Genomic DNA, 27,939 nt, shown 5'->3' with positions numbered 1-27,939 from the left:
TATTTTACCATAGTGTTTATTAAATATTGCGCACAATTAATGCATGTAAAAAATAAAAATTAAAACTAATACTGGAACTAAACATTTTTTTAAAAATTAAAACAAAAAAATAAATAAAATAAATAACATACAACCCCCACCCCCCCAAAAAAGAAAAAAACTAACAACTAAAACAAACTAAATTTTAAAAAACTCGAAACGAAATAACAACTAACTGAAATGAAAATTCCAAAACTATAATAACCTAAATGGCACAGCCAGTGACTACTTGTCACCCTTTAAATAGGCCAACTGACTGATTACAAGTGGTTAAAAAAATTCATCTCGTCATCCAGTTGATGACAGCTGATGATTTTTCTGGGCGTAGCCGGTATGGCAGTACTGTACTGACATATGACGCACCACGCTGACTACACCCTCCGTCAACTGTCAGTTTGACAGCTTCTGAGGAAGGCGGCAGTCAACACCGAAACTAGTAAAGGTAAACAAAAACCTTTTAGTCTTTAAAAACAAAGACTGTCGGATTACAAGTTTGAAGACACCTGTTGTGCTAATTAAGGACACACTTGGTTGAACAAATTATTTTCAACCTTTTCTAGTGGTACCATCATTTTTGCCCAGGCCTGTTTCCGAGTTCGCTCTTTAAAGGCACTTTGTGCAGTTCAAAACGGTAATTTAAAGCTTTTTCTACATCATGCATGCTCCACCAATGCCCGGATGAGTACAAAGAGCCCTGATTTTTAAAATACAACTCCGCCTATCAGGCGAATATGCGACAGTTTGTTGGGGGTGGGGAGAGGTGGAATGGTAGAGGGTGACGTCAGGCTTGTTTCCATGGACATTTATAGCGTATTTCCACTGGAGCCCAGCACCGCACTGCTCGGCTCACTGGCGGGTCAGCTCGGCCCAACCCATGCACGCACTGTGTTTCCACCTCCAATGTGCATCTGGGACGCTGGGCGGAAGTAGAGCATATGTGACTCAATAGTAGAGTGCGGGAAACTACACATAACCAAAACACGGAAGCCATGGAGGACAACGCTGCCCGGTATCGGTTGCTCGTTCTGGTGCTTCAGATGTGGCGCTTTTTCAGAGCTTGCAACACAAGGAGGATCACCGCCGCGAAGAAAAGGACGCTGTCTAATCGTCGGAAAGCCCTCGAGACTATACACGCTGAAAGCAGTGGGAGCGAAGAAGAAGACAAACACCCGTTGAAGGACACGGCTGGTACGTTGTTGTTTTTTTCCCCACGCCGATGTTCATTATTGATGGCATCACAGGACCGACCGCACAATCAACTGCCATGGTGTTTTACGTCATGTCCTGGGCTCGCTCTGGCTCAACGTAGGCGTGAGGGCCGCGAGCAGCTCCGCGCGGTCCACTTCCGACACGGTCAACTGTAATGGAAACGCTCGCCAACACAGTGCTGGCTTCGCAAGGTGCGCTGCTGGGCTGCAGTAGAAATACACTATTAGTGTTAGTGTATGACACAATTGGAATGGAAACTGGAAAAAGCAAGAAGCCAGGTTCGAGCACCGCCCAAAATCCAGCACAGAGCCCAAGAAAAGTTTATTCAAGCGCATGTACTCGCAAGTGCACCCTACACGAGCTTGACACAGACGGACGGTGCAGTTGGCAGAGGTGGCAGCCACAACTAGCCACAAGTGACAAACTCCACAAAGCATCTTTAATAAATAAATAATTGTCAAACCACAATTCAAAAGAAATGTCTAATTTTCATTGGTTTATTTTATTAATTTGGTTAATTTAAAATTTGCATTATTACTTTTGTCAATCAAGTTATTTTTCACTTTCATTAAGAGAGGTGTATGAACAATTTTGTCCATGTGTGTGATTTTGTTGTATGAATGACAGGAGGTGGAGAACAGATTTTACTTTTTGCCATCTAAGAGCATTTAACTGTTCTTTTACAAAAATTCTCATAGAAATCAATCAAGTGAAATAGGTTCATTTTCCACAGCACGCCTGATAATCTCTCGCAGAACACTGGTGGAAAATCAGTGGACTTGGGCCGTTCTAAAAAGGCATATATAGTGTTGTTAACTTACTGTACTTCTGTCCTTTGGATCATTGTCCTGTTGCATCACTGTACTATTGCATCACCCACACTCTGTTGAGCTTCAACTAGCCCATAGATGGTTGTCATTTCCCCTCAAAAATGTGATAAAACCTGGAAATGTATTTTTCTATCAATAATAGAAATCCTTCCAGGCGCTGTTGGAGCAAAGCACTCCCAAACCATGATATCACCTCCACCATACCGCACAACAGGAATGATGTTTTATGGTGGTGTGCTGCTGTGAAACCACACCCAATCATCTTTTGAAAATAAGAACCTACTTGCAAGCTGCAGATCAACCTATAATAAAACCAGCATAACAAGTCAACAAAAGCTTTTTCTCCATTCCTACCTGTAACAGTGCACAGGCAACACCCCAAAGATAAGGCAGGAGGAGCGAGGCCAAGAGGTAAACCACAGCAGACCGGCCTCCATGTGCCCTGAACACATGTAGTTTCAGAACACTGTCGGGTAAGATAGGCCCAAGCAAACAAGGAGTGGCCCTAGTTTGAGTAAGACAGCAACACTTTCTTGAAAGCAACAGCTAACAGTGATGCTGATCTACGCCTCCAGATGATGACCATCTTTATTATAGCCAAGCAGCTGAGAGATTTTGACTTAAGAAATGAGCGCATCATATGGAATGGATCTTTATTTTCATCGCACATATACAAAAGTACATAGCAACGAATTTGACTTAAACTGAAAAACAATGACCACGAACGTAGTTAGCCGTGGTGGTGTCTTCATCTAGTGTCGGACTGAAGGAATATTCCACACTATATTAAGTGTAATCTTTGCGTGTCCAAATAATTGTATTCAGGATCTGATGAAGAAGTTTTCTTGCAAGAATTTATTTAGAAGCTTCTAAAGACACCGTTAGGACATCCACGTCTGAATGCGACGTAGACCCCCCCAAGAGTGTGACAATTTACAGAACATCGACTCATTTATACTCAACAGATAAAAGGTTCCTCCTCCCGGCTCTTGATTGAACAAAGGGCAGACATGTCATCTCCTAGACTGAACAAAGGTGTAAGGTTGATGGTAAACAGACATCTTTATACAGTTCCCCTTCTTGATTGGGGGAACAGAAGTAATCAAAATCTGACCCCAGACCTTCAGTCCCTAAGTGACAAGAGACTCTGACAACATCATGCACATTCCCCTCCAACAGTATTGAGGGTACGAAGATCAAATAAAGTCCACCAAATCACCATCCCACTGTATTCTTTTAAACACTCATGATTATATCACATTGATATGCCTATAAGTAAATTCAAAAACAGTAAAACATCAAATTGAAAATGTTAAATGTCTTCAGGACCCAATAGGTCGACGGCCACTTACCTTCCACAGCTGGGGCCTGCAAGTGGTCGCTGAGTCCCATGACTCCCGCTGCTTGTCAACTTCTGCTTTGCTCTGACAAGCTTTTACTAGCTTCTCCCACTAGCCATTCATTCGCCACTGCGACATATGGCTCAGACTAACTCCCGCTAGCCGCTCTTGTTAGCTGCTTCGGCTAAATCCGGCTCACTGGGTCTTTCGGCATAACTCACCAGAGTTCACACGGGCTGCCAAGTTGCCGTCGTTCAGTCACGCAAAGTGAGAATTGATGGTAGGCAGAGGCGTAAATGTCAACGTTGAAGTGGCTGTGATGCACCGTGGCCCAGAGACAGCGCAGCTAAGGGCCCATGACAGAAAGAAGGAAAAAAAAAAGATAAAAAAAACTCCAGCCAGAATTATGTAAATTGAATATCTATGGATGGGTCAGTCACACTGTGGCTGGCATGGGAGGTCCGTGCCTCCATCCATCCGTCCATCACCGCTTATCTGGGGTTGGGTTGCGGGGGCAGCAACTTTAGAAGGGAAGCCCAGACTTCCCTCTCCCCAGCCACTTCAACCAGCTCCTCCGGCGGCATCCCAAGGCATTCCCAGGCCAGCCGAGTTCTCTTCAGCTGTCCCTGGGGCCTCCCGCCGGCGGGACATGCCCGTAACACCTCTCCAGGTAAGCGTCCAGGAGGCATCCAAACCAGATGCCCAAGTCACCTCAACTGGCTCCTCTCCACGCGGAGGAGTAAGAGCTCGTCCCTGAGTTTCTGCCGGATGACCAAGCTTCTCGCCCTACCTCTAAGGGAGAACCCGGACACCCTGCGGAGGAAACTCATTTTGGCCGCTTGTGACTCGCAGCTCGTGACCATAGGTGGGGGTAGGAACGTAGATCGACCGGTAAATCGAGAGCTTTATCTTTTGGCTCAACTCCTTCTTCACCACAACGGACCGATACAGAGCCCGCATCACAGCAGACGCTGCACCAATCCGCCTGTTGATCTCCCGCTCTATCCTGCCCTCACTCGTGAACAAGACCCCAAGATACTTGAACTCCTCCACTTGGGGCAGGATCTCATCCCCCCGACCCAGAGAGAGCATGCCACCCATTTCCAACTCAGGACCATGGTCTCTGATTTGGAGGTGCTGATCCTCATCCCAACCACGTCACACTCGGCTGCGAACCACTCCAAAGCAATCATCTGCAAAAAGCAGAGATGCAATGCTTAGGCCACCAAATCGGACCCCTTCAACGCTTCGGCTGCACCTAGAAATTCTGTCCATAAAAGTTACGAACAAGCAAATTATTTCTATTTGAACAACAATAATAGGAGAATCTCTGTGAAATGTAAATATTGTGTGCTTGCTTATTGAACCTGTAAACGAATAATGGAAAATATTTGAATAGAAAGTAAAAAAAAAAAAACTTTAAAAAAGAGAAAGCATATGAGTGGTCATCACTAAGCCGTTTTCATGTTCAAAGGGTAATATATACAGTCTTGCTTACCATTATTGGCACCCATGAAGTTAAAGTACATAATGTGGAATATCTTCTGAAAAAAATAATCAAGCAAACTTGTGTTTTATCCTAAAGACCAAATGATTAAAAAACTATTTAAAACAAACAATGGGCGGAAAATAGAAAACTTAAAATGTGCTCTGTCACTGGTGTTGGCACCCTTTCCTTTAAATCAGTATGGAAACACATTGTGACTCACCTTTGGTAAATCACAAATGAGAATTCCCTATTCTAATTTGTCTGTGCCCAATTGACATGAATTAACGAATGATGACGTTGATGTTTTTAAAAGCCACCTGTTATTCCCTTTTCGTTTGTCAAAATTGTGTAAACAAAGGAGCTGTCTGAGGACACCAGAAGTGCAATAATTCACAAACACAAGACCTCCAAAGGGCATAGAGCCATCTCCAAAGACTTTGGTAGCCCTGTTTTAGCAGTGCGTAATGTTACTAAGTTTGACGAGCATTGAAGTGTCAAGAATCTCCATGGATGTGGGGGGGGGAGGAGAGAAATTGATGACAGAAGTCTTCAACGGTTGGTGTGAATGGTGGGAAAAAAAACTCTACGTTAAACATCCAAAGACCTGAAAGCCAACCTGGAACAGTCTGGGATCATGGTTTCAAGAAGTACCATATGCCACACACTGAACCAAAAACAGGGCTTCATAGGTGAAGACCATTCCTGAGATAGACATTCTTTTGGGAAAATGTTTCTGTGGTACTATTTTTGTTTCACAAAAATAGAGCTTTTCGGCAATGCACGCTAACAGTTTGTTTACTGACAGCGCAATGAAGCTTCCAAGGAAAAGAACACCCTCCCAACAGTTAAGCATGGTGGAGGATCCACAATTCTGTGGGGCTGCTTTGCTACATCTTGTACTGGAGGCTTTAATCATATCACAGGAATCATGAAATCAGAGAATTATCAAGAAATTCTAGGGGGACATGTCCTACCAAGTGTTAGACAACTTGGTTTGAGTTGAAGGTCATGGGTCTTCCAGCAAGACAAAGACCCAAAGCACACATCCAAAAGCAAACCGGAACGGTTAAAAAGCAAAAAGAATACTGTTTTTAAATGGCCAGCAATGACCCCTGATCTCAATCCGATTGAAAATCTTTGATATGAGCTGAAATGTCCCATTGGGAAAAGAAACCTGCAAACATTCAAGAGCTTGAACAATTTGCAAAGGAAGAGTGGGGGAAATACCAGCAGAGAAGTGAAGTGCAAGAAGCTTAAAGATGGCTACAAGAAACGTTTAGAAGCTGTCATCACTCCCAAAGAGTGTGGAACCAAATATCAAAGAGGGGTGCCATAATTGCTGCACATGCGGCGTTTCCTATTTTTTTCTTTACAATTACATTATGTAAGTCCCTTTATTGAATTACTTTGGACATCCAATTAAAAGGTCCTGATGATATAAAATTGGTACATTTCCATTGATTTCTGAAGATATTGTCGAGATCATGCAAAAAAATGAAGGGGTGCCAATAAAAGTGAGCAAAACGGTAATATACCTTGTATATTTTGACGATGTAATCGATTAATATAATGTAAATATTAGGGCTGGTATAAAAAAAATTGATTGATATCAAATCGATTAACCTTTTTAAAGCCTCATATTATATTAATATTTTTTTTGTCCAGAATGAATTTGATAACTTTTTCATGTACAATTATTACCTTTAAAAACACATTTCTGCATTTGCTGTTGATTTTAGATTACCTCACTTGTGCTAAGGAAATAGGTAACGGCCAATCATGGCTCACCTGTTTTCTGGGTTTGTGTCAGCAAACAGCCATGTTTCCTCAGCACAAGTGATGTCATCTTCAGTCAACAGCAAGTGGCAAAATTAGTTTTTAAAGGTATTAATAGTTCATGAAAAATAAATTTTTTATCACACAATATAAGTCCGTCTGTCGGCTCCTCGCATGCGCAACCGGAAATAAACTGTGAATTATTTCCCGGTTGTAGCCATAGACATATGGTCATAAAAAAAAAAAGAAAAAAAAAAGACAACAACGCTGAACGCGCTTGTGAGGAACGGGCAGTGAGGACCCATAAACATATATCACAACACGTGCTGGGCGACGCCCCGCTCCCGTTCGGCGTCGTCGTTACAGCAACCTGACAGGTGGGTAAATAAAATGGCCCAGATTTGGACACTTGCAAAAAACAGCGTGGACAGTCAGCCATAAACATTGGATTTGAGGAGGAATGCGAATGGAATCAGATATGCCTGCAGTCTGAACACAACTTAACTGCTCCATAACTCAAGATGAGAGTGACCTCAGAGGGACATTCTGCGACAGCTCCAGGGAGCTAAATTGGATTTAGATTTTACATGTTTAGATTTAACATTTAATATTTGGATTTAACTACCGGTACTGTATTCAAGTTGACAAATACAGTAGTTATAAATGTGCAAAAACTTTTGATATGCTTTACAAACGGCGCCCCATATACCACAACCCACCAACGACTTTTCTCTCACATTTAACGGCTGTAATGAGACACCATGAAAGACAATTCCTTTTTTTCAACTTTTTATAGCACATTTTTAGTCAAATTGATAGTACAAGAAATAATAGCATACTATACTTCATATGTGGAGCACAAATCTAACTTCTTATTTGTATATAGACATCTTTTGACTCCCTTTTAAATTGCAGTAAAAAAAAAAAAAAGAAGCAGTGTTTTTAACAGTGCAGGGGAAGGACAGAAATCTTCAGACAAGAACAAACGTAAAACAAAAATGACACAACCAAACAAACGGCGCCTAAGAAAAGAAAACATACCTGCTGTGTATAAAAATGCACTGTACATTTCCATTTACAAAATATTTTCAGTAAGTTTATATACTGTTTGCAAATGTTAATTCTTTCATTTGCAATCTAAGGCTGCCCATCTTGTTTGAGCTTAGTTTGTTGACATACCAGTTTTATTTCTTTTCTGTGGGGTTTCAATTTGTTCACAGTGAGAGCAGCATTTACAGTCTGTCATCTGCCCCGAACGAACACATCTCAACTGAGCATTGACTTCTCACGAAGCTGGGCTTTCTTCTGGCGCTACTGTTGGATTGGAGATTGATGGGACATCTGATTGTGCTGCTTGTGGCTGACTGCTGGAGGACTCCTTTAGCTGGGTGGGACTTTGGACCTGTTGTACAGAGGGCTGCGGTTTGGCTAGGATAAGCTGTGGTACGGGTGTGCCTGCTGCTAAATGGACGGTAGGGGTTGTGGCTGGCTTTGTTACAGCCTGTGCTAGATGTGTAGTGACAGGTTTGGCCTGTACGAGCTGCGTCAACGGGCCTGATGGATTTGCCTGCATGAGCGTGGCAAGCTGGTTGGCCGGGATGGTAATGATTGTTATTTTCTCACCTGCTTTGGAACCAGACGGCAGCATTGTGGGCAGGGTCTGGATGACAAATTTTGGGGTCGCACTAGCACTGGCTACCGTAACTGGGGCTCCTGCAGTGGTGCTTAGGATAGGGGAAGAGTTTAATGTCACTTGACCAAGTGAGTTAGTCATTACCACAGGCATGGCACGAATGGGCCTGTTGGAGAAGAAAAAACATAATCATTTAACACCAGTTCACCAACATACCGACTAGTGAATGGTTGGTGTTTCCAAAAACTAGACTATTACTATTAATATAAAGCAGTATTTGACGACTTCACGATAGCAATTAAGACACCTACAGCGCCTTGCAAAAGTATTGTATTCACACCCTTGAGTTTTTCAACATTTTGGCAGCCACAAACAAATATATTTCATTGAAATTTGATGTGAAAGTTAAACACAAAATAGCACACAATCATGAAGTGAAACAAAGTGGATCTTATTTTAAACTTGTTTTACAACAACAAAACTGAAAAGTAGGGTGTGCAAAAGTATTCATCCCCCCTGAACTAATACTTTGTCGAACCTCCTTTTTCTGCAATTACAGCGTCACAAGTCTTTTGGGGTATGTCTCTATCAGTTTTGCATGTCTTGGGACTAAAATTTTTGCCCAATCCGCCTTGCAAAACAGCTCCAGCTCAGCTAGATTAGATGGAGAGCATATGTGAAAACAGCTTCTCTTCCAAGATTGCCCTGTATTTGGCGCCATCCATCTCTATACTCGCACTATCTTCCCTGTCCCTGCAGAAGAAAAGCATCCCCAAGCGCATGATGCTCCCACCACCATGTTTGACAGTGGGGATGGTGTATTGAGACTGATGAGTAGCGTTGTTCTAACACCAAACATAGCGTTTGTCATGTAGGTCAAAAAGTTTAATTTTGGTCTCATCTGACCAGAGCACCTTCTTTCACTTGTCAGCAGTGTCTCCTACATGGCTCCTGGCAAACTGCAGAAGTGACTTGTGGCTCGCTTTTAAAAATGGCTTTTTTCTTGCCACCCTTCCATACAGGTTAAATTTGTGCAATACTCGGCTGATGGTTGTTCTATGGACAGATTCAACTACCTCTGCTGTGGATCTTTGCAGTTCATTTGCTGTGATCAAACGCCTCTTGGGTACTTTTTCTGATGAGTGCCCTTCTTCGGTCGGAAACTTTGGAGGGACAGCCTTGTCTTATAGATTTGTGGTTATTTGGTACTCCATCCACTTATGGATGCTTGATTGAACAGTACTTGTGAGCTGTTCGAAGATTTTGAAATCTTATTGTATCCTTCTCCTGCTTTAAATGTGTCCACAACTTTGTCCATGACCAGCCTTATGTGTCATTTAGTCTTCATAATGCCGACTAAAGATTAAGATTGCAGTACACAAACGCTCTCCATCTAACCTAGCTGAGCTGGAGCTGTTTTGCAAGGGGGAATGGGCAAACATTTCAGCCTCCTGATGTGCAGAACTAATAAGAGACTAGAGCTGTCAAAATGAATCGATTAATTGACAAATAATCAATCAAATTAATCAACTATTTTAACAATCGAGTAATTGTTTGGAGCCATTTTTCAATTTAAAATTGTCAAAATGCTCTGATTTCAGCATATCAACAATAATTGATCACTGATTTCTGTAGTCCTTCATGAATGAAGACTGATTATCTTCTATGTTTAATCTAAACTACACATTTGCAAACATCTGTTTTTACTTTGGAAAACAATGATTGAATCAGTAACATAGTACGACATCAATTCCCCTTTTTTTAAAATCACTATACGAATACAAAGTACATAATAAACACCAATCACTGGTTGATAAACAGTAATCGGGGAAAAAGGCTTTTGTACTACACTTTAATGCAAATTTAAAATAAATTAGATTAGTCGATTAAATAATAACTGACAGCACTAATAGAGACATACTCCAAAATACTTGAAGCTGTAATTGCAGCAGAAGGGTTTTTTTCAGTTTTTTAGTTGTAAAACAAGTTTGAAATAAGATATACACGTTTTATTTCATGATTGTGTGTTACTTTGTGTTTAACTTAAACATCAAATTTCAATGAAATATATTTAGTTTGTGGTCGTACCGTGCCGAAATGTTGAAAAGGGGTGATGAATACTTTTGCAAGGCGCTGTAGATGACTAACATAAAAAGTGAAAAGCGTTTTGTCCATTACATAGTGAATAAATAGACGATTACTGCAAGAAGTTCATGTATGGCGTATGACAAATTAAATAAAAAAGCTGAATGAAAAAACAACAAGTGTGACACCTGGTGGTGGTGGTGTTGGGGATGATTGTGACGTAGGTTTGCTGAGGGTGGTAGGCGGCAGTGGTGTTGGCACCCAGGATTTCGGGACCCTGCTGGTTGGACAACACGCTCTCGTTCTCTTCACCTTCATCATTATCCTCAATGATCCGAATATTCTTTGGCATGTCTTTGAATTGGTATGCCAATCTTTGACCCTCCACCTTTGCAAGGATTCCACGCTGGTAATAATATCTGCATATGAACAAACATGCTGATGTTGAATAGAAATGCTTTGAAACAATTTATTGAAGTTTGAGTTTGTGCAGAATGGCTGACCTCAGGGCTCGGCCCATTGTTTCATAGTTCATATCAGGTTTATTCTTGTGTTTTCCCCAAAGTTTGGATACGGCCTTGGAGTCGACCAATTTGAAGATGCCCTTTTCCCTCTGCATCCACTTGATGTATCGAGGACATGTGTTTTTGTCCTGCAACAGTTCCAGCAGAAACTCCCACAGGTAGGTGGTGTTGCCTAGAAGAAAAAACAGCATATATTTATATAGGTGTGTGGGCCTTGCAAGATCAGTCAAAATGAGTGCGTTAATTTTGAGTTAATTTAAAGTTCCTTTAACGGCATTAATTTTTAATGGCCGCCCCCTTAACTTAGAAAGCCTGTACTGGGGGAGTTCCACTCGAAACCCAGCAGACACGTCAATGTCAAAATTTAGCAGTAATAAATGTAATAATAATGCATATATTTGTGGAGAGACTGGGGTCAAGTTGTATTTTACAATTTTAAAAATGTCCAGACTTTCACAAGTTACTTGTTGTTAAAAATTAGATAGCTCTTAACTCTCTCAATACAAATGACGTGTCAATACGTTATAAGCGCCATAGTTGTCGCGTAGCTTTTTTTTTTTTATGCAAGAGTGTACAGGAGGGTCTGGCGCAGCTTCTGGATTAGGCTTGACTGCAATGTTATTTAAAAGAAACGGCCAGCAGGTGGCAGCAAGTATAAGATCAGCAAGTATCACACAAGGATCTTGTTGTTGAAGGAGAGAAGCAGGAAGTGTAGTTTGGGACTAGGAGTGTCGTCTGTCACTGCAAGCGTGGAGCAGTGGGGCAGTGGGGAGGAAGTAGGAAATAAGCGATTGGCAAAACAAAACAGTTAACCCTGCAGGATTGTTTTTTTGGCTTAAAAAAAGCATCCTCGTCGGCTCACCAAAGCAAAATGGCGGCAATTGAGTTGCCGCACGTCAAGGAATGACGCTTCGTCATATTCCAACGCTGATAACTAAAGAACAGAAAAAGATAAAAAATACACTTCTTTTTCTGATGAAAGAAGAGTCAAATTTTTCTTTTGGTATGTTCTATGTTTATATAGCAATAGAACACAATATTCTGTGGGCCTTGCAAGATCAGTCAAAATCCATTAAAACGGATGGTATTGCTCTAATGAAAATGGCTGGTATTCAATGAGTTAATATCAGGCATAAAAACGGGTCAGGGGTGAAAAAGGTGAGAAGCACTTGGACCAAAATTTTGCCCCTTAATATTCGTCGGACACTGGTCAAACGGGTGGGGGGCATGCGGTGGATGGAGAATTTACTCTCCGGTCGCCTAGTCCCCACCCCTAGAATTATTTTCTCATCTGATATGCACGATTCACCGACCTAGTGTGGTTTCAAAATGGCAAATTTCACCGAAAGGTGATGGATTTTCATACCTGTAATATGAAAAGAAAAATGCATTGAGCTGTCACCAACGATTACAAATGCATAATGCATCTAGTGGCAGAAAAATTACCTAGACTCAAATCAATATCACACTCGTTTTTTAAAGTACAGTACATATTTTTAATTTTAACTCAATTTTATGAATTATTATGAAATTACTATCAATGAATTCAAGATGCAGCTATATTTCTATAAGTTTTTTTTTTTTTCAATTTTATGTCAACAAGATTATGAAAACATTTTCTTGTATGTTTTATTGTACATTTACAACCGATATAAGATTTGTGATTAACTCTTTGACTGCCAGACGTTTTCAGAAACGGGATGTCGCCAGTGCCAGCCGATTTAAGCATTTTGACTGATCTTTCAAGGTCCACAGAAAATGTTGTGCTTGTGTATGGAAACACACATACTACCAAATGAAAGATTGAAGTCTCATCTTTCATCAGAAAAAAAGTTTGTTTCTACCTTATTCCGTTCTTCAGTAATCAACAATAGAAAATGGTTAGTTTCACCGAAATGCTCTGTTTTGAAACAAAAGCGGAGAAAAAGAGCTTTTTGTGAAACAATGTTATTTCATGCACTCTCGTGAATTCTACACTTCTTTTTGTCCATGAATGATGCCACAAACACCTAAATAGTGCTTTACTTCTGTAATACACCACCACCAACAATGAAAAAGTGTTTTTAGATTGCAAAATACGTTTATTTCCATTCAACAGTGTAACAATTTGACAAAACAATTTCGCAAACTATTTACAAATGTGTGCAACTGTGGTACTATTTACAATTATGTGGATGTTTCAAATACAGTTTTTCTTTTTGTAACACTGCCCTGCGTGCAAGGAGACGGAGCAGGATTTGCACAACAGATACGTTTCACTTCGATTGTCCGTTTCGCGTGCAGACGTTATACTTTCTTGACAGCCTTTTTTTCCGGGGAATAGCAAGTAGCAGACTGTACCCACTCTTCCGATGAATATGCATTGGACATGCATTTTTCACCATGGCAACAAACACCTATCACTCCTCTCACTGAGCGCCGCAGACTTGCGAGGGTGTGCACAAGTAGCGAGTGTTCTTTTGTCAGGGTTCGTTCAATGATTGCAAAGATGTTTGCCAAATGCTAAATGCTTTTATGCTCGTAAACAATTTGACATTGCAAAGACATTTTAAACATGTTCAAAATTTTATTTAGGGTGTTATTATGCTAATAATAAATCATAAAATAAACAAGTTGGCAGGAAATAGAATTAAAACATGTCTTTCTACCTTTTCCTTCCCTTTGTCTCTTCTTAATCCCCAGGTCAAAGGAGCCATTGGATGTAGGTTGGTGCATCTTTGTCTTACGTCCACCTAATATTTGAAAAACATTCATGTCATTTTTCTGTTTGCCTACTAGTCCCATTTTACTAGTATGTGTATCAAAAAGAGAAGATTCCTATGTAGTACCACTCCAGTAAAATGACTTTTGACACTGACCTCCTCTCTTCTTTTTGGCAATAGGTTCACAATCAGGCGGGATGGGGAAGGATTCCTCCTCCTCAATTGGTCCACACTCTGTCGAAACCTCCACTACTGTCTCCATCATCACATCTTCTGCTTTATCACACCCAAAACAAAACAAAAAAACTATTTTTATTAATAACAACAACAATAATAATAATAACTCCTTTGTCTCGCCATGGCTTTGCTTTAAGCAAAATTGTAGGTCTTTTTTTTTTTTTACTTCTTTGCAATAACTTTTGCCTGTTCTTTCCATTATAATTTGCTTCTACTTGTTTTCTGGCTACATTACCGCAGGCTTGATAGTACTCTCTGCTACTGAGAATTTTTGTGAGTTTGCATTTGAGTCTCATTTGTTTGTGTTCTTGGGCAAAAACAAAGCACTACGTGAAGATGTAGAGTGCTATATAAAATCCTTGGCAAAAATCACACAATCACTGCTCCTGAAACTCATTTAAATGTGTAATTTTGGAGAACAAAAGCGAATCACAGATGTTTGACAATATAATTTTCATTCAAATACCACCATTTTAGCTGTAAAGAAACACTTAAAAAAGGCAAGAAATTTGTCGTAGACTGACACAATTTATTGAGCTTGTTTTGCCTCTCTTTGGTCACTGCTGTTTTAGTGGAGAAAACACGGAAACAAATCAAACAAAATCACAAATATGTTTGTGGATCTACAATACGTGACAATCACGACTGCATTTGTGGATCTCAGAAACACATGTAAATCAAAAATGTATTTGTGCAAGTGATTCTGAGATAAATCTATCTAAAGCGTGTACTTCATCAGTGACAAACTAGTCCTCAATCTGGCTTGAAATTCTTTTGACTGCTGTTACCAGCTAAGATTTGCAGGTTGGAGGATTTGCTTTTTGAACATTTTATTTTATTTCCACTACCATTTTATTTCCAGTTCTACTTTTCAGTATATGCATTATGCATCCTACTGTATCTGTTGCCGACTTTCACTGTTTTCTCCACAATAGGTTTCCGTTACACATGTATATTGTTATATATGTATAGCTACACAGGCTGATCCACTTCACACACAACAGTATTCCTACGGTAGCTAGCTCTGTGTCCTGCTTTCATAAAATCATGTATGATCAACCCTTGCGTTTTTGCAGTGCCCTCTTTTGTACTTCTCTCCTTCAAACTTCCTGGCTCCACCTCCCATGACTGTTTCTATCATTTAATCGCGCTCCCAAACCCAACACATCCTTCCGTTCTGATTTCACAGAATTCATTACACAACTATTCAAAGTCTCATCATCCATACTACTCATAGTCTCATAATTGCAAAACTACAACTGTCTTTGTGGACATTTTAAGCACTTTTAATTTTACTCAACATGCCAATATTCCCTAGCCTGGCAATAGCCAAATTGATTTGTGCTTCACTCGAGGGAGTTCTCCACAATATCAGTCTGAGATTGCTCCGCGTTGGTTTGTCCGGGCGGGACATTCTGTAAAATACTTTGAGCCGATTGGACGATGCGGCATCTTGTAAACGTTTGCTTTGACCAATCACGGCCACGGATCAAAATGTCGTCTTCGTTCTTGTCGAAGGGGGAAAAAAGCACAAACATATTTACCTTACCAGCCAAAAAAGCACAAAGCTTCTCTCGCTCTTCAACATTCAACAAGAAAACGGTGAGTAATTCTGCGAGAACAGAATTAATAGCAGCGTCCATTTGTCCATGTTAGGTTTGTTTATTTGCCCGTTGAGCTGCATATCCCGCCCCCAAACACATTGTCGCTCCGCGATGAAACCAGTGGTTTGGATCGGTGGAACTCAATGGGAGCGGTACAAGATGGATTCTCGGGAGTTTGTGAACTCACAAATACCGCGAGAATACATCTTGCGAGAGCAAGGTTAAATATCCCCATCCACAGTCTTAGACTTGGTCTACCCAACTGGTGTCTGTATTGACACCCTCTCATACACCGACCTTACTATTATCACCCCCTGGCCATAACCTCCCACATAAATAGTCCCATCAAAACCATACTCTAACCCTATCCCTCCAAAACCTCAAATCTCTTTTTTCCAGCACAATTTTTACTCACATATCTAACACCATTTCAACCTCCACCCTCCCTAAAGTGCCATCCATTGCTGAACTAGTTTCAAGTTACAGTAACATCCTCTCCATCTGTCTCAATCAACTTGCTTAAACTAAATCAACATCTGTCTCTTTCACCCACTCCACCAACGGTACACCCCTGAACTACACGCTCGCAAAAAACAACACAGACAACTGGAACGCCTAATCAATAAAACCAGACGCAAAGTACACAAACAAGCCCTCACTTACGACACCAACCTGTACAGAAGTGCACTCACCTCAGCCTACACCGTTTTACTCAGCCATCCTTCACTCTGGCTCCTCCAACCCCGACACTTTTCTACACCATTAACTCTTTTACTGCAACACGTTATCCGCAAAACAACCCCAACAGTGGAAGCCGATTTCAAGCATTTTAACTCATCTTTCAAGGCAAACAGAATATTGTGTACTTTTATTACATAAACATACTGGGTACCAAATGAAAGATCACATTCCATTCCTTCATTAGAAAAAAATAATATATTTTCTACCTTATTCCGTTCTTTAGTAACTCTTTGACTGCCAGCCGATTTAAGCATTTTGACTGATCTTTCAAGGTCCACAGAAAATGTTGTGTTTGGACTATGGAAACACACATACTACCAAATGAAAGATTGGACTCTCATCATTCCGTTCTTCAGTAATCAACAATAGAAAATGGTTACTTTCACCGAAATTCTCCGTTTTGAAACAAAAAGCGGAGAAAAAGAGCTTTTTGTGAAACAATGTTATTTCATGCACTCTAGTGAATTGTACACTTCTTTTTGTCCATGAATGATGCCACAAACACCTAAATAGTGCTTTACTTCTGTAAAACGCTTTCACCAACAATGAAAAAGTGTTTTTAGTTTGCAAAATACGTTTATTTCCATTCAACAGTGTAACAATTTGACAAAACAATTTCGCAAACTATTTACAAATGTGTGCAACTGTGGTACTACTTACAATTATGTGGATCTTTCAAATACAGTTTTTCTTTTTGTAACGCTCTCCTCCGTGCAAGGAGACGCCGCTGGACTCGCACAACACTTTAATTTCACTTTCGCATTTGTCCGTTCCGCGTGCAAACGTTACACTTTCTTGATGGCCTTTTTTTCCGGGGAATAAATAGCAAGTAGCAGACTGTACACACTCCTCCGATGAATATGCATTGGACTCGGGGCACGTTTCGTCATCCGATTGAACGTCCGCCTGAGCGTTGTGCTCCGTGTTTTCCGGTGTCAGCATCGCTCGCCCGTGAACCTTTATAACGTCGTCATAGCCGCCGCGTCAGCGCTTCCAACTTCGGCGTCAACCTCGGAGTCACCATCATCATCATCGATGATGATCATCGTCGTCATCAATGTGCTCTTTATCGTTGGTTGATGTCTTTGAAAAAAACGTCTCGACCGTGAGCTGCTTGCAAGCGGCCGCCATTATGGCTTCTTCAGCCAATGTCCCCTCAACACTCTAGCCCCGCCTCACGTCTTCTACTGACGCCCACCCAATCTTGTCAAAAGAGAGTCATCGCTGCCCTCTAGGGGCCAAAAATAGTCATTAGGCATGAAGACATTTAATATTTTCAATTTATAATTTTACTGTTTTTGGATTTACTTATAAAGCATATAGATGTGATATAATCATGAGTATTTAAAAGAATACAGTGGGATGGTGATTTTGTGAACTTTATTTGATCTTCGTACCCTCAAAGCTATTGAAGATAGGAATGTGCATGATGTTATCAGAGCCTTTTGTCATTAGAGACTAAAAGTCTGGGGTCAGATCCTAATTGCATTTGTTCCCCCAGTCAAGAAGGGGAACTGTATGTAAATGTCTGTTTACTAATAACATTACACCTTTGTTTAACCTGGAGTCGACATGTCTGTCCTTTAATCAACTTAGGAGGGGAAGAGGAACCTTTTATCTTTTGGTTATAAATGAGTGGATGTTCTGTAGACTGACCGACGTTGCATTCAGATGTGGGTGTCCTTACTGTGTCTTTAGAAGCTTCTAAATAAAACCTTGCAAGGAACCTTCTTCATCAGATCCTGAATACAATTATTTGGACACGCAAAGATTACACTTAATATAGTAATCAAAATATTCCTTCAGGCACAACAGACTTGATGGAAACTTTCACCATAGATGCGGAAGGGTTCCCTCTACCCGTTTCAAAAAAAAAAAATAAATAAAAATGGGTGGACGTCTTTTAACGTCTTTGGCACTCCTCCGTAGGTTTTTGCAGAACGTCATTTAACGTCTTTGGCAGTAAAAGACGTAATTACTATTTGAAAATAGGTAATTTGAGTGACATTGAGCGAAAATTGAAATAAGGAGAAAATAAGCTTTTTGTGACTTTGACACTAATACTTTTTGTTTAGTGCCACTCTGTAAATTAGATTTAATGTGAACATTCACGTCACCCTGGAAAAAGTTCTATTGCATCATATCAATCTGTTTCACTGCAATTGCATACACTGGCAGAACATTGAAAAGAGATAGAATGCTGCTATCTGCTGGCCATAGTTAGTGGGTGTTTTTGATTTCACAAGCCCATTGACCAAGCAGCGCTGCACACCACTAGCACTGCCCATTGAGAAAAAATAAGAAAAAAAACATCGTAAACGTAATTTGACATTTTTGGCGGCATTCATTTGGATTTTAATAAACGGCATTAAACGTTTTTGCCAGTAAAAGAGTTAAACTGCTCAACCCAGTGGACAATATTGCTCAGTCATTTAAAATACAAATGCAATAAGCTCCTGGACTTCTTTAAAACCAAACTTGATAGCATACCAGGGTTGGCACTGGGTCATGAAACCTTTAAAGGTCTCATATTATTCAACTTTTCAACATACTAAAATAGTTCTCAAATGTGTAAAAGACATGTCTAATATTTTTGGATCTAACATTTTTGCTGTCTCTAAATCAGCCAAAAAACGCTCTGTTCAAAACAGCCTGTTTTAGGGGTGTGTCACTTGTATGTAAATAGCTGCACCAGGCCACGCCAAGGCCACACCCTTCTCTCTCGAAGGGGCAGTGATTTCGGTCATGGTAGCCATGTGCTATTGTTGTGAATGGAAACGACTGGCCACGGGAGCAGAAGAAAAGAAGAATACCGTTTTACCATAAGAAAAAGTAGCATAACGTTACTACAGAGACTATGTTGTAGCGTTAGTTTGTGATTGTTTAGGCAATGGTTATTTTGCCATAAATGGCCGTGAATGTTTGTAGACATTTACAAGCGGTTATGAATAACACAAATGTGCACATTTAGGCCACTGCGCGGTCGCAACGTGCACGCCGTCTCTTCGAGACCACATAGCGGCCGGTTACCATCACAATGTCATGACAACTAGGTGGCGAGTTGCCAGTCACGGCAAATTAACCACCGCGGATTGTATCTTGACAAAACAATATGCAACCGCTTCATATTATCCAACCACCGTCTGCTTTATCATATCAGACCTCTTGTAACCAAACAACCTCCACACGACAAATGTAGCTCCCACTTTAGGCACTAAAAATACACCAGTAATATGGTAGAAGGTGCACATCTCTTATTAGAAAGGATAGGAAGGAAGGCTAAATCAAAAATGTTAAACTTACATCATTCCCGTTTACAGTCGTGTCACACTGTTGGGACCAATCCATTGTTTTTAAACGTGTTGCAAATCCAGCTCTGAACAGGCTTTCACTAACAAAACAGTCCTTTGAGAAATGATCTCGGTACACGTCCTTCAAAATAAAATGAATCCACTGTCTTCTCAAAGACTTGGGACAAAGGAAGCAACCACATTTTCCTGATCATTGTTTCCCCTCTCCACGAAGCATTTGCAAGCAGGGGGAGAAAAAGAAAGGAGCAGCCAGCTTCTCGAAAGTCAGTGGGTGTGACAAACTTTTATCAGAGGTGGTGCCACTAAGCATTTGCAAGCAGGGGGAGAAAAAGAAAGGAGCAGCCAGCTTCTCGAAAGTCAGTGGGTGTGACAAACCTTTACCAGAGGTGGTGCCACTAACCCAAGGGGGCTGGGTTGAGTGCACTTCCCTGTCTTTTTGACGTCACTAAGTCACGGAAGTTTAATCTCCCCGTTTGAAGCACACATTTTAGAAAGGAGGAGAAAGCTAAAGGAGTCGCGGAAGGACTGTTTTCCTACCTGGTTGGATTGTAGACAGGCCGGGGATGCATATTATTGATAGAGAACCCCACTAAAGTGCATTTTCATACTATGGGACCTTTAATCCAATGTGGCTAAACAGTAAAAAAAAAAAAATTCCTCGCCACATTTGAGTGTAGCTAGTCACGACATTGCGTGTCTATGTGGCGGCAGTGCCGCTATCCTACTGTGTGCGCCACTCATGCATGCACATAGCAGAAACATTGTAGGCCAAATAACAAACGCATAACACTTTGGGGAATCTGTATTTTTTTCAAGTTCTAGGCATAGCTTGATGGGTAATTGCACATTGAGGTGGTAGAAATGGGCGAACTTCTTATCAATAAAGTGGCAATTGTGTCGAATTGTCACAGATGAAATAAGAACACATATACTGTTCATTGGTTGCATTAGCTCGTCACCATTTTAGCCCAACCCCAAAAAAGCAGGACAACTGAGAGGGTGAAAAAGAGTTTCAGGCTATATCTCAGCAATTCAGTACTAAATTGATCTCAGTCTTTGCACACATTTTTTAGTGTTCAATTTTTTTTTATATTGTTGAGGTACTATCCACAAGAAATTATTAGGCATACTTATGTTGTAGTATAGGGCAGCATAAGATCTGACGTAAGTGTATGCGCCATAACATCATCATATGTTTTTTTTTTTTTTTTTTTAATAAATCAGGGGGTCACTCAAAGTGCAGGCCGCCAGTTGCCAATCTCTGGTCTACAGTATAACGCAAGTGAATCAGCTCTCTTCTTGATCACATCCTACCTCACCAACTGATTCTATTATATTGCTATGAACAACTGCACATCACATTCCATCATAGTAATGCACAGTGTCCTTCAAGGGTCGGTGCTTGGTCCCCTCCCTTTCATTATCTACATGATACCACTTGGACACATCAGTCACCACCAAGGACTTCAATGTCACTGCTACGCCAAGGACACACAACTCAAACACAACCAAAATTCACCACTGCCACAGTCTCTGTCCTCTCAAACCATCTCTCTGCTACAAAATCATGGATGACCACCAACTTTTTCAAACTCAACGGCAATAAATTTGAATTTAACATTATTGATCCCAAATTCAATCAGGATTGCACACTCTCTATTGATGGTCACACTCACCTCCTCCCCACAGATCAGAAAACCTCTAATTCATTTTTGACCCCACCCACACTACTTCCAACCCCACAAATCTGCTGATGATACCTTGATCCGTGCCCTTATTTCCTCCAGACGTGATTACTGCAATAGTCTCCCTTAAGGTTTTCTATACACCCATCTACAAAAAAAACTATAACATGTAAAATAACTTGTCTTCCCGGTTAGTCATTCAATCGCTCCAACGACCAAACCACCCATCTCCCAATGACTCCATTGGCTACCCATAAAACAGTGCACCTTCAATACCTTCTTGAAGGGGTATTGCAAATATCTACTTTGGTTTAAAGGACATCTCTCGTATTGGAGCCATGATTCATGTCAATCCACTTGGTGCAACAGCTCTCCAAATGTGTTAGCACTCTTCCTTAAATGCTTAGTAAATAGCAGATTCAGTCATGATGTTTGTTTTAGGACAGAAAATTACAAGATAACCTCTTTTTCTTCCTCCAAATCGAGCAATTCCTAATTGTTTTCTTTACTTATTAAAAAAAGAAATATGACTGACCAGAACCATTTTCTTTCTTGCTTGTTTTTTTTTGTCTGTGCTAATTGAAGCCAGAAGGGTGGCAATGGTGGCATGTTGAACAATTTGAATACATATGTTTTTCCCAGGGGACGTACGGTAAGCTTTTGGCACTAGCGACTCTTATTTTTAAAGAGAGGAAGTATTTTGAAGTTTGCAATGTATTCAGAAAAAGACACAAAAGCCTGGTAAACATCTACTACACTATACTCTATGACAATTAAATGGGTTAGTTAAAACATTAACCATATCTCAATGAGCAATGTTTTTTGTCGACCTTGTAGGCACCAGTGTATTTTCTTTACAAAAAAAAAAGCTTAAGTAAGAACCTAGCCAGGGTATAATGGAGGAAATACCAATACATATTGATGGCTCAGGTAATGAAAGTGTGGTTACCTGTGTTGCGATCATGCAACCCTGCAGGAGACTCCATATGCAGAAGAGCTTCAGCTGCTTCAAAAGTTTTATCGAAACATACCAAGTCTTGGCTTGACATCTCCACTGCAAAAGACAAAAACATATGTAAAGCGTATGAAGGGCCTCAAAACAGTAGCAAACACTAGTATGTCACAATAAACAGGCTGTATCTATAAGACACCTTTTTCCTTCAATGTGCTGCTCTCATACATACAATCCAGGACTAAACACTGATGACACTATGATAAGCAATGGTGTTTTCAGTATATCACTTAATACCCTTCGGACCTAAAGGTGATTGCATTGGACATGACATATTTGCAGGTCTAAACCAATAAAATGCATAATTCTAAACCAATAAAATGCATAATTTGGATGGTCAACAATTCGGGTTCATAATTGGATCCTAGCTAACCAATCACAATCGCAAGTTGATTTGCATGATGTTCATGTTAAAAATGTTACATATAAGCTTGGTAAGTTTACAACACGTTACAGTCATACTATCCGGTCATCCAGTACAACAAATCAAAACATAACATAACCCACATGTTGTTGTTACTGGGGAAAAGAGTCAAAATCAGTAAAATAAAAATAAAATAAACATAAATTTTGCCCAGCAGAAAAAATGCGGGTGTGAAGGGGTTAAGGATCTGGGCCAGTATTAATAAAGAAATGTAGTGTAAAGGGTGATGGTAACAACCAATCAGCTCAAACTAGCTCAAAGTTCAGCTCACAAATTTGAAAAATGAACTAGTTCAGTTTATAGTTCATAATTGAAATTTTTCAAACTGCCGGTAAGTTCATTGTTCCAAAAACAAACTAGTTCATAATTCAAGCCTTTTGCTTTTCCCCCTTCATTTTCTGTTAAGCATTACATTACCCTTAATAATCTGTTAACCATCATTTATTTTATCTTATGTTCACAAGTCTTGGGATTTAGTGGGCTAACCAGGGACCTCACAGATTGTATTTTGTGCCATGCCGAAATGTGTGTTAGTAGTATATCTAGATATTGGACATTTGTATCCATGAATTTTGAGGAAAGGAAAATTCACTCAATTCGTGTTAAATACTACCCACAAAGATTTGGGGACATTTGGATTTCTGGTTAAATTTCAGAATAAATCTATAATTTGTAGGTGAACTTAATTTCACATTCTTTTTTTTTTTTACTTAATTGTCCAACTGTTCAATGTTTGCTGTTCTCCAACAAGGAGCAAAACAGAAAAAAAATCACAACAGATGCATTCATCAACCACAAAATATCAATGGGCATCCACTACAATGCCCTTCCGTGATTTTTCAGCTCAGTGGGTACTTCCTTCTCTGTTTGAAGCTCAACAATGGCGAGGTAGAAGACAACTGTTATTAGAGTTGTCCCGATCCGTTTGTGTAATTTTCAGCTGATCGAGATCGGGTGAAAATTATCAAATTATTAATTTGTTATTTTAATTTTTAAAATTCACAAAACTGCAAAGAAATTCTGAGATGCAAAGATATTGCCAAATACAACCGCAATAGCATAGTTTTATATTATACAATGTAAAGTTTTGAGTTTGTGTGGTAGAGTGAGAATAAACTTTGTACATGTCAAAATACAATATATTGGACTTGCAGTGTAATATCCTGTCCACGAATAGAAACAACGGAAGTACAAACAGGATACATTTTAATATTGTATTGTCTCACCTGTCTCAGTCACTTCTGTGACAACCTCCTGCTCCTCAGCCACATCCTGCATCAGGTAAGTATCATCATCATACACCAGCACCTGTGCAGAGTAACACTCCTCCACTTGGGCACTGGCCACCTCCTCCACAATCACTGCAGGACATCCATCCTCCTGGACTATAACATGTTCCGTCTTCTCCACCTCTTCACCGCCTCCCACAATCACTGCCTCTACCACCTGCTGAATTACTTCATCGTCCTCCTCTGCCTCCTCACCTCTTCCCACAATCACTGCATCTACCTCCTGCTGGATTACTTCGTCATCTTCCTCCTCCTCAGCAACCTGCTGCTCACACTACAGCGATAAAAGAAAAAGGGGGTGTTCAAAGCAGCACATACTGTCGTCCACTTGTTATTGTCAAAAAGTTTTTGGAATAAAATTGAAGTTTAGATTATTTTTTTAAATAATGCCTGGCCTAATTGGTTTGTTGATGTGCTAAAACTTTTGAATTTCATTTATGAAGCACACTTCAACAATAAAAATGTAGATTTCAAATCTTCTCTTCTTGGTGTATTCACTTGATTAGTCACTAGATTTGTTATGTCCTAGAATTCAATATTTTTTATTTGGGGACCTTTAGCAGATATGAGATTAAAATTGATTAATTAGATTCATAAAAAAATCCTGCTATTAATTTGATTTAAAAAAATTAAATCGCCTGACAGCACTAGGAAATAGCAATGACAAAAAAACAATTGAGACATTGAATGATGTGTGTCAACATTTTTGGGCCTGCACTGTATGCCAGGGCAACTTGCAAACCGAAAATATCTATGAGTAATAATAAAAATTTTAAAAAAGTTGCAACATAGAACAAATTGTCATAAACCAGGTCGTTCATAAACTGACGTTCCAATGTATTTTGCCAAATTGATACTCCCTATTCCCATTATATTATGTGTCTGTCAAGAGACTTGACTGGCAGTTAAGAATGTTAAATAATGGTACAAGTACAATAATTCATTCGTAGTTTAAGTTTTGTAATGGCAACAGTTTAAAAATGTAACAATGGATTTAACTTCATATTATTTTTAATGTAAAGATTTGTATTGAAATTCCAAATGAGTCAACCAGCGTCATGGAACTGATTGTGGTTTATTTTGGATCTTCTAATATAACCGGAACAAACAAGATTGATTTATTTATTTTTACTGCAAAAACAACTTATTGACCTGAATATTGCAAATTTTCTATGAATCTACAACAGATACATTTTTCCACCACCGTAATTAAATCTCATCACAGCAGTACTTTCGTACTTGTTGAGGCTCCTCCACCATAGTGACATACTCCACTATATTTCCTCCTCCATCGGACACCACCACAGAGGTCATCACTCATTCCTAAAAAATATATATAAAAAAAAGAAGTTGTCCAAGTTAAAGTTAATGAAAATCACAACTCCAAGGGTGATGCATTTTCAATAAATCTTTTTAATTTTAGAATTTGTCAAGTTTGGACATTCAAACAGCTGCTGCAGGAGGCTATTCTGACATCCTGCAAAGGAATTCAAGTGCAGCTGTATAATATATCGGAAAAAATATAAATATCGCGATATTGGTCCATGCAATATGCATATCGCAAAGCCATGCAATGTTTCATATGGAACTGTATGCTTTTATCTGAATTTGACCAGTCGCATCAAATCTGAAACATTTTCAATTTAAACTGAATTCAGCTGCACATGGGAGCGGCCCTAACAAAATAAGACCAAACTGGATCACTTAGCATCTCTTTATGGTAGATGTGTCATCGGAGATGTTGGCATGTGCCACTGTGCCAGTATAGCCCCCCCCCCCCCCCCACACCCTTAGGGTCCCCCCCACCCCCTTAGCCCCCCCCCCCCCCACTGAGCATTCTGCGCTGTGCTCTTGCAGTCATCTCTACAGGACGACCACACTTTGGAAGAGAAGCAACACTGCTGAACTTTCTCCATTTAAAGGCATTTTTTCTAATTTACTGATGAACATTTAAGGCTTTTAGAGATACTTTTGTAACCTTTCCCATCTTTATACAAGTTTATACGTAAAGTCCCAACCTCAACCCAACTGAGATGCACTGGCACGACCTCAAGAGAGCTATTTATACCAGACATCCCAAGAATCTTGCTGAACTGCAACAGTTTTGTTGTGCAGGTCTAATCTGCAACTATAGGAAACTTTGATTAAGGTTAGTTACTACTGCCAAAGGAGGTTCAACCAGTTAATAAACTAAGGGTTCACTTACCGGTGCATTTCCCCTCCCTGTCCTGTACATACATAAATGCTTCTTCTTTTTTATGCAAACATAAGATTGTTTGTGTAGTATTAATTTAATCAGATTCTGTTTATACTTGTGATTTAGATAAATATATAATTACAATTTATGACTAATTTATGCAGGAATTTATGATAATCCAAACGGTTTACTAACTTTTTCATCTTACTGCACACACACGCGGGTATCTGGCTCAGAAAAGTAAATGGGAATTTGCTAATCCGAAATTTGTCAAAAGTAAATAATTTTAATGTACCAGATGGATGAATGAAGGTATCAACTTAAATTAATAACTCACAATTGGTTTTTAATCAACAGAACAAATTATATCCGTTGAGATTGAAATAAAACAACACAAATTCATCATGTTGATTAGCACTAAACTGAGGAACGATGAAGTCAATCGTAGGTTCATGTTTACTTTATGTACAGCATGGGTTTGATGCTACCGGACACTGATCCAACTTCAGCAACTACTTAGCGAGGATATAACAACGGTTTGCCATCTAAACTACGAGTACTAAAATTCTATTCCCTTTGATAGCTCTCAGAAATGTTAAGATTATTGGTTAAGTCTACATTTGTAGTTATAGCATATAGCGCTGTTAGCGTTAGCAATTAGCTACCTTACGTACTATTTACCGTTATATAAGACACAAGTGCTTGGTTAGCATCAAAATCATTTGCTTTAGTGAAATGAAACGTGCAAACTAGTGTTGTGATTTTAGTTTCATCTTACCTTGTTTTGCTGTGAGAACAAAAAGGACGCTCCAGTCACAGCTAACGCTACCTGGGCCTGAATTAGCCGTAAATTGGCAGAGCAAAAAAATAAAAATAAAGACAATTTCACTTTTCTAAACAATGGTTTTAAATTCCATTGCCCCTCGCCACACTTTACCTAAGATCCTCTAAACAGCCTTCGAATCCAGATTACAAGGTTGTATGCATGCCTTACTTATGTTTTGGTTTGTGTCTGTCGGTACTTTGCTATCATGTAGCTTTCCGGCGCGCAGTCTCGTAGCTAAACGGATACTGCGGGTCAAAGCGTCGACCGCTATGACGTCACGAGGACAAACCCCATTATCGCAAACACTAATATCAGAATGTGAAAGACAAGTAAACGCTTAGACTAAAATCGCCTGCAAACGAACACAGAAAGTTTGTCAGAAACAGTCGTTTCAATAAATAATAGTAAATAATTAATAAATAAAAAGTCGTTCAATAAATGACAGTTGAACATATTGAATATGTGTACCCTCTGTAAAAAAATAAATAAAAATAAAATAAAAATCAGCCAAGTACCCTCCGAACCAGCGCAAAGCATTTGGGATGATGATGATGAAGAAGAAAATACTTTAAGTGCTATGCTATCAATTTCTGATTTAACTCAATGTGTAGTGGCATCTCTAGAACTGTGAAGGGGGGAAAAAAAAGATTTAACTAGAAAAAAAGAAGAAGAAATATTTAACTTAATTATCCTCATTTGGGATCATAGTATAGATCTTTTCTCAAAAACAAATCATTAAATAAATTTAAAGAAAAGCAGAAAGTGCTAATAATAATAATAACTGCTGTCAACAGTGAAAATTGCATTGTTGCACTAAAGTGTGTGTTTTTGCATTTAGTGAGACACTTGGACTCTTTGTCATTCCTGGTGGCAGCCTGCCATGAACTCGTGTTTTAAAAACTGTTTAAAAATATTATAAAATCCCATGTACCCCTTGCAGTGCCTTAACGTACCCCAGGGATACGCATACCACCATTTGACAACCA

At 39.7% G+C, this 27,939-nt stretch overlaps 1 protein-coding gene across 4 annotated transcripts; it reads right to left on the bottom strand.

Annotated features, from left to right (window-relative positions):
• Positions 1–4,561: 4,561 nt before the first annotated feature.
• LOC144058772 (ETS-related transcription factor Elf-2-like) lies at positions 4,562–27,939 on the bottom strand. 4 transcript variants are annotated; one of them, XM_077577291.1, is made up of 10 exons: positions 26,906–27,939; positions 25,170–25,253; positions 23,868–24,204; positions 22,155–22,259; positions 13,784–13,903; positions 13,574–13,657; positions 10,905–11,097; positions 10,590–10,820; positions 8,307–8,482; positions 4,562–4,611 (listed from the first exon to the last, which is right to left on the bottom strand). In XM_077577291.1, exons 2-10 carry the CDS (start codon positions 25,242–25,244, stop codon positions 4,577–4,579), a joined length of 1,356 nt encoding a protein of 451 aa, XP_077433417.1. In that variant the 5' UTR covers positions 25,245–25,253; positions 26,906–27,939; the 3' UTR covers positions 4,562–4,576. The 4 variants fall into 4 exon arrangements, with proteins under 4 accessions (XP_077433417.1, XP_077433416.1, XP_077433414.1 ...); XM_077577290.1 differs by lacking the exon at positions 4,562–4,611 and adding an exon at positions 7,456–8,085 and having other exon boundaries at positions 26,906–27,938; XM_077577288.1 differs by lacking the exon at positions 4,562–4,611 and having other exon boundaries at positions 7,456–8,482; positions 26,906–26,962; positions 27,065–27,935.

Source organism: Vanacampus margaritifer, chromosome 10 (genome assembly GCF_051991255.1).
Source record: "Vanacampus margaritifer isolate UIUO_Vmar chromosome 10, RoL_Vmar_1.0, whole genome shotgun sequence".
NCBI lineage: Eukaryota > Metazoa > Chordata > Actinopteri > Syngnathiformes > Syngnathidae > Vanacampus > Vanacampus margaritifer.
Note: the sequence above shows the minus strand (reverse complement) of the source record. Positions and strands in the feature narration are given on the sequence as shown.